Genomic DNA, 18,292 nt, shown 5'->3' with positions numbered 1-18,292 from the left:
CTGTGGCTTTTTTTAAAGGCATCAGTGAGTAATAAGTGTGCCTGTGTTCCAGCTAGATGGTTTTAAAAACAAGACCTATTGGTAGCATTTGAGGGCTGGAGCTGGCTACCCCTGGTGTAATCTGTACACCTCTGTTGCAGACATGGAACCACCACAGTTCTAGTAGTTGGACCTAGTAGAGTTTATAGAATTTCTCCTTTACCTGAAGTTCTTCTGAAATGGGAACTATATTTTACTATATTGAATAATTACCTGGAATACACAGATCATAGTATACTAGATTCAGCACACATCAATTATTCAAACTATAAGGCAACTGAATGTTTGTATCTAAGCAGGGTATGAGGTTTCACATACAGGATTATTTAAATGTTTTTATTACAGATCTGTTGTTTTAGCAGCAAATATAGGATTTTAGGTAAATTTGTTAAAGGCACTCTTACCTCAAAATTGGTATCTGCTTTATCAAGTGAGTGTAGGAGTGAATATATATGACAAACATCAATTACTTCTGTTACCCTATGCATTAATCAGCACTATATCCAGCTGTGTGTTACATTTCAGCCCTTCAGACCCAGGAGCACCTTAGTGATGTCAGACCATGCCCCACTTATATTACTATGCCATTCCCAAGTCCATTCAGCTATGAAAGGATTATCTGAAAGTAAATGATCAGAACGTGGTGGTGTTCATTCTGGGTGCAGGGTGCTGATCAGGGAGAAGGGCATGTTTTCAATTTGAAGGGTAACATTTTCAGTAGCTGTAGAAATAAGTCTAGAATTTACCCTTCAAATTAAGATCTTCCCTTTCAATGATAAGAGCCCTGTACCTTGAGTGAATACCAATGTGGGTATTAAGTTACCCACTGAAATTACAGTAGGGGAGCACTACTAAAGATTATGTCCTAAGGCAGGAAAAATAAAATCCCCAATAAGCACCATGTTTTCACAGCTTCGAAAACACATCGATATGGCAATTAATCCTGGATCCTGTGTGTTTTGTACATTTAAAAAAATGGGTTAATTGAATATATAAATATTTCTGTGTGCAGCCTTAGATAAACACCAGAATATTTGATATAGTAAGTGCAGAAATGCAAAGTGAAATTAAATCAGGGGTTACAGCACATTTAAGAGCCTAGAGAAAACATCCCTTTCATTTTACAAAAATGTATTTAGTTAGATCAATCAGATCCCACCCAGGGCACACAGGAGTCATTAGTTACTCTGATGAAATCATTATGAAAGGCATAGCGAAAATTATAATAATTTAATTCTTTTCATTGAATCATTATAATCATTAGACTTCTTCAAAACAATCCTAAAATAAAGAAAAAAAAACTTAAAAAAAAGTGTTTTTCTTCATTGTAGTACAATATTAAATATGCATCTTTATTCTTTCCAAGTCACTTCTCAATTAAATTGTAGAAAATACTACAATCGCTGTGGCCGGGAAGGAAAAAACTGTTTCTATTAAGCAAGTAAAATTGTATTATTCCGAACAAATTTAAAATCAAATTACAACATGACTACACATTAGATTTATGCATTTAAATAATTCACGCACATTTTATCCTGTGTATTAAAATTTCATAAAACAAAATCAGGGCACAAAAAAATGCTTTAATGTAGTTCAAGAAAGGAAACTGCAGTTTTTCCTAAGTGAATTTTGATGACTATATTCAAGACTGTCCTAGACCTTCTACTGAATGGGAGGCTGCAAGTACCTACAGTAGGTATAAGAACACACAAGCTTAGCGACATTAGGTACTTTTCAGAAATTATTGCACATCATTTGCAGCGGAGTTTCAAATTTTCTATGGCTAAAAATCAGTAAATACTTCAAATGTCAGAACCTGTTAGCGGGATGCTGAAGAATGAGGGTACAAGCGGCAAGTTGACCCAAATGTTTATACTTACCTTTCTAGAAGACAAAAAAATTTGACAATATTACATGGCCGAAGGAGAAAAATGTTCTTAAACATAAAAAAGAAAACATTTCTGCTGAAAATATTTTGACCTCGATAGTGCCTCTTGTTTCTCAACAGTCTCTTTTTAAAATGAATGAAACCTCAGATCACACAGTGACTGTAAAAATGAGGAGGCATTATCCATCCTCTAATTCAGTGTCCCGACACTAATCCTGATAAGTGCTTTCCAATCTCACATTACTTGAGTTTCCAATCTCCGGATTTTTTTAACTACCAGATCAATGTTGATGATGGGGTTGAAGTATAACGCCCAGTAAAACAGGCAGTTGCAGACAAACTGAGGGATTACAGGCCAGAAGATTGCAACAAAAAGTCCTTGTGTTGAAATCTTCCAAAAATGCCCCCACATAAGTCGAGGGAAAGACCTAAAACGAGAAACCTGTATGATTAGAGGGCTCTGTGATCTTCTGTTTGTAACTTACATCATTAAATGAACAATAGTCTGTGTGTGCAGATGAAAGAATATTGCAGTGACTGGAGATAGCAGGATGATTATTTCATTGTTCAAACTCTGGTGTGTTGCATTCGTTATACGCAATCACCTGGGTCAATCTTGGGTCGGCTTGCAGTGTGAAAGGGTCATGTCAAATGTCCCAGGTCCAGTAACCCGACCCGGGTTAAAAGCAGTGTTATTCCCGGGTCGGACCTGGGTTGCTGGGCAGTGTGAACAGGTAACCTGTTTCAAACAACCCAGGTCCCATTCACCAGTGTTGAGCAACCCGCCTGACACACCAGCGCTCTGCTCCGTCCGGATGACATCAGCGACCAGGCAATAAGCTGGGTTGCTGTGAGCAGCAAACATCGTAAATGCCTGGTCGCTCCTAGGACGAACCTGTGTTCAATTTCCCCAGGTGCCATTCGCCATTTACGATGTGAAAGAGGTATACATTAGACAAGGGGTATACATTGGATATTCACCATCCATGTAAAGTTTTAGTAAAGTATTTGTCAAATGTTGGCATCGCACACTGGCAAATTGAAAGACAAATCTACCACAAGGTACTTAAATTGTGCTAGCAATGTGTACACCCCTCAAACTCCGCCATTATAGTACAGGTTTTAAGGCCTAGGTATAGCTGTTTGATTAGAACATCTGTGCACAAGCACGGATAGCCTTAAAACTTGGACTGGAGTGGCAAAGTTTGGGAAACTCTGCCTCAGGTTTACACATTGCTAAGCATGCGATATTAGAATTCAAAACTTTACAGATGTAACTTTGTCCATTCATCTCCAGCACTGTCTTACCTCTACCCCATAGGAAAGAAACACAAACATCTAAAGGTAAATATTGTTATTTCTGGATCTTATAAACTGCTCCAGCCATGGAGTAACATTCTTGGCATCACTATATTGAGGGAAATATGCCAATTATATGTTGAGATCAGAGTGTTGAACTGAATTATGGGAAGAAGCGTGACAAAATCTCTTTTATACGGGACCACAGAAAACTCTGCTCATATTTTTTTTTATTATATCAGATCACTTGTGCCACATTTATCCCCCCAGCATTTTGTAAAAAGAAATATTTTTGAATATCGAGCAATAGTGGTTAACCCAATAATCCACACCCTCATGAAAGTAGCATGGCTCTGTGGAAAGGCTGGCTGTGGAAACATGCAATGGGGCAGGTTAAAAAATAATGGGGCTTCCTCCCCTCCAGAAAGATAGCGCCTGCGGTCAATAGGCAGACGCCAATTGTCTAGGCCGACGGTGAAAAGGTTGTCCGCTATTGGCTGACATTCAAATGGTCGGCACATGAAAAAGGTGGACAGGAAAAGGTCAACCTGAAAAAAAGTCAACAGAAGTTTTTCATGGATTTTTGCAAAACCATAAATAAAATAAAGACTTTATACTTTACCATCCCAGTGGACATGGAGGGGGAAGAGAACAGTGTGCCGAACACAGCGAGGCACCGTGCCTGAATCATGGCAAGTACTTATGCGGTGTCCATGTTGACCTATGTCGACAGACACCAAAAAGTGAAAACATCTGTCGACCTTTTGACCATGTCAACCTAATGAATGCATATTGGTCAACCTATTGACCGTCGACCTTATGACCTCCTGTCTGTTGGGTATGGGTCGACCCTATGACCCATCCCAAGCAGACAGGAAGTACCCACAATCCACCTGTGCCGTTTATGGAATTATGGGGGATATTCATCAAAGCTTGGACAAAGAGAAAAGTGGAAAGATATAAAATAACAACTAATCAGCTCATTATTTTTCACATTTTTCAGTTAGATGCATAGGGTTTTATTTTTATATTACTATTTTATTCTTCCTATCCAGTAATGCTGTGTTTTTTTACAGACAATAATTTTTCCTTTTTTTGCATGAGAACATATAAGATCCAATTGTAGCCCTATGTATTTTCATGACCGCAATCAGGGAATAAATGCCCAATTATCGGGGGATTTGGTTTTGCCTGCCTACTGATAAGTGGCAGCATTGGGGACAACTGTAAAATGACAATTAGATGATTGTTTGAAAATGTTTCTCCTAGCTGTGATAAATCTCCCCCTATATGCTGGTTATTGTTGGATATACTGCTGGTACATACCAATACACTATATAACACTGTATACGTTTACAAATTAACAAAATACTTGAGCAAAAAAAAAAAAAAAAAGTGTGTGTCATAACAAGATCTCTGCAAAGTTGTGGAAGAGCATAGAGTACATACCGTAGCTGGCTCGTTGACCACAAGTTCCAAAAAGAGAACAGTTCCAGCACAGAGAGCAGCATGGCGTTTACAATGATAAATCGTGAGGTCCAGTAATGAACCTCTAGCCAGTCCCAGGCAAACTCTGCAAGGAGCTGATATGGAAGAAAAAAGTACTTAACGATGAACTCCCGCCACTGGGTCCATGTCGGTTCCTGCAGATCCTAGGAAAATGCATGACATAGAACATGCTTTAATGACACCTAATATAGGAAAGCCATATTAAAAGGTAAGTGGGGCCCTGCACCTCCAGTACTGCAGTTATTGCATTACACAAGTGCTACTCAAAGTCTGACTACATTGCTTCACCTTCCTCATGTTCTCCAGGAAAATTCACCCACATTTTATATCAAATGGAAAAGATTTATATGTGTATTTCCTAGTGAAAACACACATAGTTGGAATCTAAAGAACTATCAAATGTTATCTAGTAATTTCCAGTATGCTGGGCACACGCCAACACAATCTACTCATAGATCCTAAGTTTCACAACATCTAATGTTAAGGGGCATACACACAGGGCGATTTCAAAAGGAGCACAAACCGCTGTGTTGATGCGCGGTCCCACACGTCGGTATTGCATGCAGGGAAAGCCAGTGCTTGCACGGTTATTCCTGCTAGATCATGGGGCTTTGCTTACTATAAAAATAGGAAAAGCCCCACTCAGCATGAGCGCTCAGCACAAAGCATTGCAGTGCTGAGCATTCGTGCTGCAGCACATCACTAAGCCAAAAGCTATGGGGCTCAACAGTGCGAGCATCTACAATCATTGCCTAGCTCAATAAAACAAGATGCGCCTGCTGAATTGGTGTTAAGTTCATCCCAATATTACTACAACATGATTGTACAATGTCGGAAAACCAGTCCCTCTAATACTTCTGTCAATGCTCCTCCAACCATGTAGCCACAGATATGTAGCGTGTCACAATCACTTCAGCTAATGGTTTTCATACAGGAGAACAAACAGCAAGGTAGATTGTAATAGTGTGTATGCATGAATCTGCATGGCCATCGGAAAGTTCAAAGGGGCAATTAGAAGAACAATCGCATCTCAGATATGACTGTACACGTGTTTACTGGGATAGGAAAAATAAACTTGGTCAAATGATATAAAGACCATGTACAATGGTTGGGATACATTCCAACAAGTACCCGATTTGGTAAATGAAGGTATTTTTGAGACACACACACACAAAAAGGCTAGATTTGCAACTCTTGAGTGTATGTCATACACACACACACGTGCTGGGAGGGAAGTCTAGATTTGCAACTTTTGTGATCATAAGATTTTATTCCTGAACTATAGAAGAAACAAAAAAGTGAAATAACCACCCACATTGAAGGCTGATTAATCCAGATCTATTGGTGTTATTACCATCTGAACTTCTTAAATTATCTTGTGATCAATTATTTTATGCAACTTCCAAACACGGAATACAATACAACAACTCAACATGTAGATGCCAGCTTATTTACTGCATCATAAATATCTAAATAGGGATTCAAATATTCTTGTTGTAGAAAAACCATTAACCTCTTCTGTGAAATACAGTGATGCATTCAGCATCCCGGTGGTGGACATGCCTTCATTCACAATACCAACGCCGGCATCCCAACTACTGCCATGGAACCACGGCCAGAATCCCGACTGCAGGGATGCAGAGCTTAAGTATGCGTTGCAGGTTAGGATTAGGCAAGGGTGTGTGTGGGGGGGGGGGATTGGGGTTAGGCACCAGGGGGTAGATTAGGATGTGGAGAGGGAGGGTTAGATACTACCAGGGAGGGTTAAGAGTGGGAAGTATGCTTACATGACCCACAACGGGATTCCCTCCATCAAGAATCTGCCGTCCGTACTCTGAATGCCGGCATCCCCACTGCTGGTCATCTGTATGCATCCCGTAATACACATATATTTTTACATTATATCCAAAAGCCCACTAATATTGAATAAATAACAGGTTTGTCCTAGAAGTATAACTTCTCTATGTACAGGACACAAACCAAGGGCAAAACAAGTGATATAACGAGTCTGGTGTTATAACGAGAGTAACATAAACTGGAATGCTTATACCTGCCAGCGTGAGAATGAAGTGTTACGCACAATGAACTGCCTGGGACTGCAGTTGGTTGTGGTCTACCTATTAGAATCAGCAGTCACATAGAAATCAGTACAGGACACATCAAGTTAGTTTTTGTTAGCAATCAGGTCATCCTTAATTAAGGCACCACACTTTGTTAGTCCTAATACTGGCTTACCCGCACTCCAGGACTGCCACGCAATGCACTTAAGGCTACAGAAACCTGCAGATAAATTACACAACATATATCCCTCACTGTCCCTACTAGGAAAATAACAGCATACCTAATTATGCCAGCTTTATTTGTATACATGGTATTCTTCGTAATACAGCACACATTTATTTTGCTTTCAGTTTATCAAATGACTATGGGGTATATCCAATGACTTTTTCAGTATTCAACTGACCCCCTGCACATGCCATTTCCACATCGCTGAGTTTTTGTCAGCAACGCGGAAACAACGTGTCCGGCTGCTAAAACAGCAAGGCTTGTGGAGAAATGCAGCGGGCTTCCTGCATTAGCCGCAAGCCCCACTGTTTGGGGGAATCCTTGCCATCATCTCAACATTGAATACGGTGAGTAGCCGGCGAGGGGGTTAAACGGCGAGGATCTCTTGTTTTAGTCAATCCCCGCCGTCTAACTGCCTCGCCGGCCACATTGAATATGGCCCTAGATCACAAAGGATAAAAACCCAAGTGACTAGTGTCTATACAAGCATGCCTCTCTGCCTAGCTGAAACCACAAACTTGATGAATTTTTTTTTTTTAGGAGGAAACAAATTTGGCAATCCTTACTGCACACAGAAATCAATAAGAAGAAAGTGGGTCCAGTTTAGTTTTGATTGAGATGTATCAAAATGTAAGGAGAAGTCTTATTAGCCTTACATAAACCAGTTTTATAATGAGCTATTCGGTGTGCATGTAAATCCTTTCTCCTGCATCATAGTGTTAATGTGAACATGTATTCTTTATTTATTCTTCCGTTAGGCCAGAGCAGGTAGACCACAACTTCCCGTCACGGCCATTAGACTGCGCCTCATTTCAGTCATACTGTCCCAACATCAGGTGGAAGATGGAGGGGCTGGCAGAAACAGACAAACATTGAGGTGCGTGGAGTGATCAGATTTCAGCATCGGCAACTTGTCGAGGTCTATAGTGATAATGCCAAGTCATCGATACAGCTTTGGGTTTGGTGCAGTGCACCTGTGGTGGATGTCCTCGGTTACACGCCATATTAACTGCTCATTTTGATTTGTGCATCAAACCCAGACCTGTTTCCATGACATGGTGTTATCACCATAGACCTCGACAAGTTGGCGATAAATGTCAACACAGATGTGCTCTTTAGAAGCCGAAATCTGAACACAATACGGACCTCAGTGTTTGACCAGGTTTCCATTAGCCCCAACATCTTACAACTAATGTTGGGACTGTATGACGTATGTGAGGTGCAGTCAAATGGCCGTGAGAGGAAGCTGTGGTCTACCTGCTCTGGTCTGCTGGGAAATTTGAATGAACATTTAGAGTAAGAGTTCTTGTTAACTTACTCAACGAACCACACTTGTTATGTGCATTTTAATTACGTTTTATATAATAAGACAGTGGCACAAGAGGTAGATACCAAAGTTTCAGAGTTTATCATTAGGATAGACAATAAGTAACATGATGAAGAATTAAATAAAACTCAGAAATACCAGATTATTACCTGGTAATGGGTTTTCCTCTACTCCGCCATGGCAGCCATCAAGAATGGGTATCTCCCTGCTGGGTAGTGCTTTGGAAAGGAAAAAAAGACCTCTGGCTCCTATAAGAAGGCTCCTCCTCCGAACACCAGTGTCTTATATTCTTCAGCTTTAAAACAAACGAACATCATTATTCCACATACACCCCCCCTTATCCTGAGCGTTCACTCAAGGGAGGGAAATACCGCTGCCATGGCGGAGTAGAGGAAAACCCATTACCAGGTAATAATCTGGTATTTCCTCTGCCTCCGCCATGGCAGCCATCAAGAATGGGTCGTACCCAAGCAGTACTGTATTTCATAGGGAGGGTATACTCACGTATAACTTAGGAATAGGCCACCGGCCCTATAATGTCTAATTCAAAAAAAAAACGTTTCTTCATTTTCAATCCACTGCTGCGCTCAGGATCTTCCTCCCAAACTTAGCATCTGCGGAAGACCAGACGTCTACTCTGTAATGCTGTGTAAACGTGTGCGCTGAGGACCACCCTGCGGCTTTGCAAATTTCTGTTAGTGATGCAGATCCCTTCTCTGCCCATGATGACGCCATTGACCGCGTTGAGTGTGCTTTAAAACCTTCTGGTGGCTCTTGTTGTCTTATGACATATGCTTGTCGAACACAGCTTTTAATCCACCTTGATAAAGTCTGTTTAGAGGCTCTTTGCCCCTTTCTTTCTCCCTCTGATAATACAAATAGGTTGTCTGTTTTACGGAATTCGGCCGTCCTTTGCTTGTAAATGGACAGGGCTCTGACCAAATCCAGACAATGTAACCTGCTTTCTTTGCTGTTCGCCGGATTTGCGCAGAACGTGGGCAATATGATCTCTTGGTTGATATGAAACTCTGATGCCACCTTTGGCACAAACAGCGGGTTTGTCCTTAAGACTACTTTATCCGTATACATTCTGAAATATGGCTCTTTTATCCATAATGCTTGGAGTTCTGAAATTCTACGAGCTGAGGTCATGGCCACTAGAAATAATACTTTCCACGACAGAAATTTTAAGGCTACTTCTTGTAGTGGTTCAAACGGAGCTTCTGTTAGTACCCCCAGTACTAGATTCAAGTCCCACGAAGGTACCGGACTTCTTACCCTCGGTTTAATTCTTCTTACCGCTTGCATGAATCTTTGTACATATCTATTCCTAGCTATGTCCCAATCCAATATGCATGATATTGCTGAGACCTGTACTTTCAGAGTACTCGGGGAGAGATTCATTCTTAAACCTTCTTGCAAAAAAGACAGTATGGTGACCACACTGCGAGGATTTTTCTTATTCTCCTTCGCCCAATACGCGTACTTCTTCCAAACCCTATAGTATATCTTCATGGTTACCGGCTTTCTTGCTTTCAGCAAGGTTTCCACTACTCCTTCACTGAAGCCTTTAGCTTTCAGACTCCTGACTTCAGCAGCCAAGCCGTCAGTTTCCACGATTCCGGTTGTTCCTTGCATACTTCTCCCTGTACCAGTAGGTCCTTGGTCGAGGGTAACCTCCACGGATCGTCTATCGCCAATTTCTGGACTGTATTGAACCACGCTCTGCGAGGCCAGTATGGTAGGATCGCTATTACCTCGATCTTCTCCCTCTGCAGTTTCTTTAGTAATTTCTGAATTATTGGTATCGGGGGAAAAACATAGGCCCTCTCTACGTCCCAGGGCACCGACAGGGCGTCTATTTGTTCTGCCAGCGGCTCCCAGAACCTGGCAAAAAATCTGGTTACTTTTTTGTTTACCGACGTTGCCATAAGGTCTACCTGGGGGCATCCCCACCTTTGCACCAGCTCTTCGAAGACCTTTTGGTTGAGACCCCATTCTCCTGGCAGACATTCCACCCTGCTTAACTGATCTGCCACCACGTTTTCCTTCCCCGCCAAGTAAACTGCCGTGATGCTTAACACCCAGGTTTCTGCCCACTCGAACAGCTTGGTGGCCACCTCCATCAATGCTCTGCTTCGTGTGCCTCCTTGTCGATTCACATAGGCCACTACCACCTGGTTGTCGGTCCTCACGATTAGTTCTGCACCTTGTAGTTGGTTCTGGAACCACCTGCAGGCTCTGACCACTGCCTCCATTTCTCGCAGATTGGAGTGAGCTTCTTTCCAGTCTTGTTGCCACCTTCCTTGAGCCACCTGATAATTGCAGGTAGCTCCCCAGCCTACTTCGCTGGCGTCCGTGGTCAGCGTCACCTGTGGCCTTATGCCAAAATATCTTCCTGCTGTTAGCCTGCTTTCTGCTGTCCACCAATCCAAGTCTTGTCTGGCCCTTGTTGACAGGATTACTTTTTGGGACAAGTCTTTTGAGTTTTTGTTCCACTGTAAAAGGAAGCAGCTCTGCAGTTTTCTTGTATGGAATCTTGCCCAAGGAACTACCTCTATTGCTGATGCCATGAGGCCTAGCACTTCCATGTAGTCTCGTGAGGATGCAGTGCGTTTTCTTCTTAGGTTTTTTACTTGGTGAATTAGTTTTTCTCTTCTGACCTCTGTTAAAGAGATTTTCTGCTCCTTTGTATTTATCACCACTCCCAAGTATGTTATTTCTTGAGTGGGGGTCAGTTGGCTCTTCCTGTAATTCACCAGCCATCCGTGTTCCACCAGACACTGCACCACTCTGTCTGTGTGTTCCTGGGCTTTCTCCTCGGAATCTGCGACTATTAGAATGTCGTCGAGGTAAGGAAATAATCTTATTCCTGTCTGTCTTAGTGCGGCTATCAACACAACTAGCACCTTGGAAAAAGTTCTTGGGGATGTTGCTAACCCGAATGGTAGGGCGTTGAACTGGTAACTCTTGCCCATCAGCCTGAACCTCAGATATTTTCGATGGCTTATGCAGATTGGGACATGCAAATAGGCGTCTTTGAGGTCTATTGACGTCATAAAGTCTTCCCGACTTAAATCCAGAATTACTGACTTGATACTGTCCATTTTGAAAGATTTCACCTCTATGAACTGATTGAGTCGCCTCAGATCTAGAATGGTACGAAATCCTCCTGTTGCTTTCTTTACAACAAAGAAGCGGGAGAAACATCCCCGAAATTCTTGCCCTTCTGGCACAATGCTGATTACTTCCTGTTCCAGCATTTCTTGCAAACTTGCCACTAAGGCTTTTCTCTCTTCCCTGTTCTTGGGAATTGGAGACTGAACAAAAAACTCTCCGGGAACTCTGTTGAACTCCACTTTGTACCCGGAGGAAATTATCTCTTGGACCCACTTGTCTCCAGTGGTCCTGGACCAGACGCTTGCAAATTTCAGCAACCTGGCCCCTACTGTTTGTGACCTGACGTCACTGTGACTCCTTCTTGGAGGAGAATTTGTCTCGATTTCTTTGGGCCCGAAAATTGCCCCGTGATACCCAGGATCCCCTTCTATAGGGTCTACCTGGTCTATAAGCCCGTGACTCTCTGTAGTCTTGAGGCTGAAATCTCCCGAACTTGGCTGGGGGAACTCGTCTACCCCCTTTATCTTGAGGAAGCCAAACCGACTTCCCTCCTGATATTTTAGCCACAAGCTCGTCCAATTGTTTGCCGAACAAGTAGTCCCCTTGAAACGGCATGGACAGGAGTTTATTCTTGGACTGCACGTCCGCTGCCCATGGTTTCAACCATAGGGCCCTTCTTGTTGCCGCTGTCGCGGCCCCTGCTCTGGCTGACAATCTTACCGCGTCCATAGACGCTTCACAGATGAATTCCACTGCCAGCTGCACATCCTGGACCACTTTTAACAGTTCAGAACTTGCTAGTTCATCCAAAATGTCTCCCTCGAGTTGCTGACACCAGCCTCTTACTATCCTGGAAGTTACCGCCATTGCTGATGCTGCTTTAAGAGAAGCCCCTGAGATTAGATGTTGCTTTCTTAGGCCCAATTCAATTTTACGATCCATTGGATCCTTAAAAGCGTTGGCCTCTTCTAGTGGCAATGTCGTCTTTTTTGACAGCCTTGCCACTGCTGCATCTATCTTCGGTGCCTCCTCCCACGAGAGCACCTGCGCCTTGTCGAAAGGGTACATCTTGTTAACCTTCCCCGGAATAGCCACTCTTTTATCCGGCTGCTTCCATTCCTCTTCTATTATGTCCCTCAGAGTTTGGGACAGGGGAAAAGTTTTAGTTTTCTGCTTTTTATCTTTAAAAAGCATCTCCTGCAAGCTCACATCCTCCTGCTTGTCCTCAATATCCAATGCCTTATAAATCCGGACCAGCAGGTTGTCGACCATGTCGGCATTAAAGTCTGAATCAGATCTGTCTAGACCTGTATCCTCTTCCTCTTCATCATCCAAACCCCCTCCAAGCGTACTAGGTCCGGCCGACTGACCCGGCAAATCAGTATCCTCATTCAACACAAAACTTTTCCGCTTGATGGGCGTCTTAGCTGAATCCTCCTTAGGTGCAAAAGTATCAGCCAGGGCTGTTTTTAGCATCTGTACTAAGCTTGACATTTGAGCCGGGGAAAACATCTGAGACGCTTTACATCCTTCACATATAGTTCCTATATGCTTATCCGGCAGCGTTTTATCACATGCTGTACATTTGCTGAGCACCACTTTTTTCTGCTTGCTTTTCCCTTTGTCCTTACTAGATTCTGACCTAAAATAAATCATCACCAGTCACTACCGTCACAACAACACATAACACCCTGTGGACACCCTACACCATATGCTGCTCACCCTGTTTTCGCCCCAGACTGTCTGTCTTCCTCCATTATGAGTAGTGCGCTTCTGAAATAATACACACCATCCAATTTAGCACTGCTAACCCCAATACCTTAAGTATACCATTGCTAAGCACAACTGCGCTGCCGAGAACCGGCCTTTGTAACTTACCTCCTTAGTACAAAACAGCGGAAAGTACACTTGTAAGCCTCACCGCGCTGCCACACGCCCGGTCTGCTAGCCGCCACTTGCCGTGCCGCCGAGACCTCAGACCAGCGTGACACAACGCCGGCTCCCTAAGACCTGACGCGTACCGGAAGTCGCGCCCTAATGACGCGCTTCCACTGTGTACACGCCGCGCGCACTACTCGGCGCCCGCCCTTAGCACAGAGCCAGGACAGAGGAAGCATGCCGGCCACATCAGCGTCTGACCACCGCATACTTCCCCCCGGACGTCGCCGCATAGCTACCCCATGGGGCCCGCATTCGGCATTTACGGAGTTTACACTCCTTCCTCCTCTGCATGAAGCCAGAGCTGCTGCAGGGAGCGACAGTCTCTACCAGGTGAGCTGGTGTCCACATGCACTGCACTACCCGGAAAGGAAAAAAAGACACTGGTGTTCGGAGGAGGAGCCTTCTTATAGGAGCCAGAGGTCTTTTTTTCCTTTCCAAAGCACTACCCAGCAGGGAGATACCCATTCTTGATGGCTGCCATGGCGGAGGCAGAGGAAACATTGTTATCTATCTCTTGTGCCACGGGCTGAGAGTGCTGCTATTTGCTGTCTATATCTGCTTCTCTGAGCTGTGCACCATGGCCAAAATGTTACCTCGTGACTGGGAGTGCCTGCCAAACTGGAGCATTCCACATATAAAACACAGCAAAAAATGCAGATCCAACAGTCAAGGCTGAGATAAAACATTAATAAAAGCAATGAAGTGTTTAAATCACAGCAAATAATGGAGGGATATCAGTGGGGAGACATACTACATGAAGAGACCATTGTAGATGAACCGCAAAGCAAACACTACAGAAGGGAATTGTCAAGCTAATTTTTTTAATTTCTGATAGTTTAGCGAATGCATTACACTTCCTGTACAATCCCTACTCTAGGGGCCCCTTCCTTTGCACTAGACCGATCACAGAGGAACAGAAGCCTTTTCATAAGGTAGATCGAACAGGGCACAATAAGGCCATCTGCTCTACTTAGTTTTCACATCACATTGGAGGGATGATGTCTTTTTAAAAGAACATTTCAAAGAATGTACAATTAAATAAAAATGATACTACTGGACTGTTACCCGCACCTTAATCACCTTTACTTAATGCCCATACATATGGGGTGACTGCTGAGTGATGTGCTTAAGCACAGATTGCTCAGCACACATGATATGCGCCAGTGATGTCTGTTGAGCGATCTGTTCGGACCAGAGTTCTCTGGTGAAAACATGGCGATATGAATAGTTTCTGACTACTTGCAGTCAAAACCTAGTCATCAGATGGGCGGGATCGCCGTCGCTGGGGGGTATGTATACACACGGAGCGATCTGTGCTTAATAGCCCTGGAATGGTATCTGGACTCATGATAGATTGACTCTAGGTTGATAGTCATAAGGTCGATCACTATTGATCAACAGGTTAATAAGCTCGACATGGATAAGGTGAAATAATAAAGGCCAACATGAGGTTGTTTTTTTTTTTAGTTGACAGGCGGTATGTTATTCCCTACCATCCACTACAGCATGGAGGGAGAGAATATAATAGTGTGCCGAGCGTAGTGAGGTCCCGTCCCTTGCATGGGGAATGCGAGGTCCGCATCCCCCCATGCGAGGGGATGCGGAACATGTAGACTGTGTCCATACCGACCTATGTCGACATAGACACCCCCAAAAATGTGTAAAACTCATGTTGACCTTTATCATGTCGACCTATAGTGGTTGAACTTATGACTGGAGACCTAGACATTGTATATCTAAAATACCATAACCCCCTGGAATCACCCCCTGGAATCACCCTGTGTAGATGGGCCTTTAGAAACATTAGCAGCCAGCAAAACAACACGAGAAGAGGTTTATATTAGCTCATTTTGGAAGGAGCGATTGCAAGGACTGAGTAGTATATTTCTAAAGGTGCCCACACACTAGAAAGATCTGCGATCATAGGATGTGCGCATAAATTAGCCTTCAAATCTTTTGTCCGATCTGGACAAAAGATTTCAGGCAAGCGCACATCTTTACCAAAGATTTTTCTTAAGATCATGTGTGCGTTCCTATGGATCTTTTGTTAAATCTTCTGATCTTTTGTGCAGCACGTAAGATCAGAAGATTTAGCAAAAGATCCACAGGAGCGAGCATCGGCCGATTTTCGACCGATTATAGGTAAATATCGGCCGATATATCAAAAATCGGCCAATCGGCCCAAAAATCGTTCTAGTGTGTGGGCACCTTAAGTGACAACTTGTGCAAGCTGCTGCTTCTTGGCGGGTCTGACCTCAAATTAGAAAGTGCCACTAATAAATGAAAAAAAAACGTAGCCCTTCACATATTGAACTTGAACCCGTCAAGAAATGGTAACGTACCAAAGTCATTGCTTTGTAGAGAAGCCCCTAAAAGTCACTGAGCACAGCTGAACTGAATCAGCTAAATGGCCACATAATTGATTTTTTAGTATAATACACAAACGCAAGTTTCAACTGCAAAATGAAAGGTAAATGGATATCCATTACTTAAACACTGTAGCAAACCACAGGTGAGAACAACGTCAACGATTCAACACTTACAATGAATTTGGTAATAATGTCTTCCTCAATTTCTTCTTGTAAAGGGCACGTTGTGTGGATGAATGGTAAAAAGGTTTCTGTGTAATCAAATAAGTACAAGTACAACATGCTGAGCCGTGGGGAACTCTTCAGGGCATACAAAAGAAAAAGGGATTTTCCAGGGTTCACAGCCTAGAATAAGAAAAAAATAACAAAAAAATAAAACAAATAAGCCTGTATGAGTTCCAGTTATATACTCACACTTTACAAAAGTACAAAAGCTTCAAAAAATATGGAAATTGAATTTGTCAGCTCTGGACCCGGTGTAACATTTTATATGCTTATTCGGGCAAATGTAGTGTTTCAAGGTCTTGAGTATTTAGATCAGGCATGTCCAACGTTGGCCCTCCAGATGTTGTGAAACTACACATCCCAGCATGCTTTGCCACAGTTTTGCTATTAGAGAATGCTAAAACTATTGCAAAGCATGCTGGGATGTGTAGTTTCAAAACATCTGGAGGGCCAACGTTGGACATGCCTGGTTTAGATTATCACATTTTTCTTTCTGGCTGGTCGATGCAACACTTTCTCTTCTTTTTGTTGTTTCCCCCCCCCCCCCCCCTCCTCTTGTTCAATACTTTACGTTTTAGTTAGCTAATAAAATTTATATATTACGAGGTTTTGAAGGTCACCGATGCTTTCATATATCTGTGATGCCTGCAAGCTTTCACTTTTTGATTTTCATGTATTTGTTGCACTTTTTTTCTATTTCTTGTTTGTAGTTGTTTTTTAGGTTATAAAAAGGGGATTTTTGTAAGAAGTTACCATTCAAACCCCTTTCTGAGTCCATCCTGGTAACACAGCTTGACCTGGGATGTAGGAGGGTCCACCAGGAGCCTATGCTAACATCTTTGAGAGGCAGGCTCTTCCCTTCTGCATCCCAGCATTCCTCAGTTCAACTTAGAGAGCACACTAGATTACATTACTCAGTACAACGCTCAACATATTAATATGCACAATCAAATAATAACCATACAACAACACATGAAATGGTATCACTTACGGAACGTAAGGGAGGGATCGCTGTGTCACCAGGATGGACTGAGAGAAAGGGGTTTGAACGGTAAGTTCTTACAAAAATCTCTTTTCTTTTTTGTCCATCCTGGTGACACAGCTTGACCTTGGGATGTTCAAGAGCCAGTACTTTGGGAGGGTATGCTCAGACTCGCAGATCTCAACGCTGCTTGTCCAAATGAAGCGTCCTCCAACGTGAACTCAAGGAACCTGTAAAATTTTGTAAATGTGTGAACAGAGGACCACGTGGCAGCCCTGCACAATTGATCCGCCTTAGCCCCATGACGCACAGCCCAAGAGGAGGCAACGGACCTGGTGGTAAGGGCTTTGATCCTGGAGGGATCTGCCCACTTTCGTGAATGCAAAAGCAATGACCGACCTTAACCACCTAGCAATGGTCTGTTTAGAAGCTGGTTACCCTCTCTTATGTACATCATAAAGTACGAACAACAAATCAGATTTGCTACATTCCTTCAAAATAAATGCGCTAACCACATCCAACTTTTTCAGCTTGTCCCCATTTCTATCCTCCTCTGGAGGATTAAACACTGGAAGAACGATCTCTTCGTTCAAATGGAACACCGACACAACCTTTGGTAAAACTTTTGGTACAGTCTGCAAGATGGCCCTGTCTTCATGAAATACAAGAAAAGGTACCTCGCAAGATAAGGCCCCCAATTCAGACACTCTTCTTGCTGACACAATAGCCATGAGAAAAGCCAACTTCCAAGAAAGGAATTTTAGGTCAGCCGACCTTAAAGGTTCAAAAGGAAGTTTCTGCAGCTCAGACAACACTAATGAGACATATCACTCCCTGTAGAAAAGTCTGAACTTCTGGTGATAATGCCACTCTCTTTTGGAAAAAAAATAGACAAGGCTGATAACTGAACCGTCAACGACTGTAGGCTCAAACCTGCCAAAATTCTATCTTGAAGGAAGTCCAGAAGTCTACTCACTTTAAATCTAGAGGTGTGAACCTTTTGCCTCTCACACCATCTGAGAGAGCTCTTCCATACTCTATGATAATTTGCCACTGAAACAGGCTTGCGAGCACTGAGCATGGTCAATCACAGAACCTGAAAAACCCTTCTTTTTTAACAAGGCGGTCTCAAATTGAGACGACCTAGGTCCTGGTGTAGAAACGGACCTTGTTTAAGTAGGTTTCGGTCATTGTGGAAGCCTCCACGACGCAGTCGATAATCTCAGAATGTCCGAGTACCAAGACCTTCTGGGCCAATCAAGATTACCCTCGCCCCTTGCGTCCTCACCCTCTTGAGAACCCGAGCA

The 18,292-nt window shown here is 43.0% G+C and overlaps 1 protein-coding gene across 2 annotated transcripts in view; it reads right to left on the bottom strand.

Moving 5' to 3' along the window:
* Positions 1-1,254: 1,254 nt before the first annotated feature.
* Positions 1,255-18,292, bottom strand: part of BFAR (bifunctional apoptosis regulator) — a 29,609-nt gene continuing 12,571 nt past the window's right edge. The window contains exons 6-9 of one of the 2 annotated variants that reach the window (XM_083153328.1): positions 15,953-16,123; positions 6,971-7,015; positions 4,676-4,878; positions 1,255-2,355 (exon numbers count right to left, since the gene is read on the bottom strand). In XM_083153328.1, the coding sequence (XP_083009454.1) occupies positions 2,163-2,355; positions 4,676-4,878; positions 6,971-7,015; positions 15,953-16,123 (612 nt within the window). In that variant the 3' untranslated portion in view covers positions 1,255-2,162. The remainder of the gene's footprint in view (positions 2,356-4,675; positions 4,879-6,970; positions 7,016-15,952; positions 16,124-18,292) is intronic. The other variant, XM_083153329.1, reaches the window with a different exon arrangement.

This window comes from Crinia signifera, chromosome 7 (genome assembly GCF_055691185.1).
Source record: "Crinia signifera chromosome 7, ASM5569118v1, whole genome shotgun sequence".
In the NCBI taxonomy this organism is placed as follows: domain Eukaryota; kingdom Metazoa; phylum Chordata; class Amphibia; order Anura; family Myobatrachidae; genus Crinia; species Crinia signifera.
This window is presented reverse-complemented; position numbering and strand designations above follow the sequence as displayed.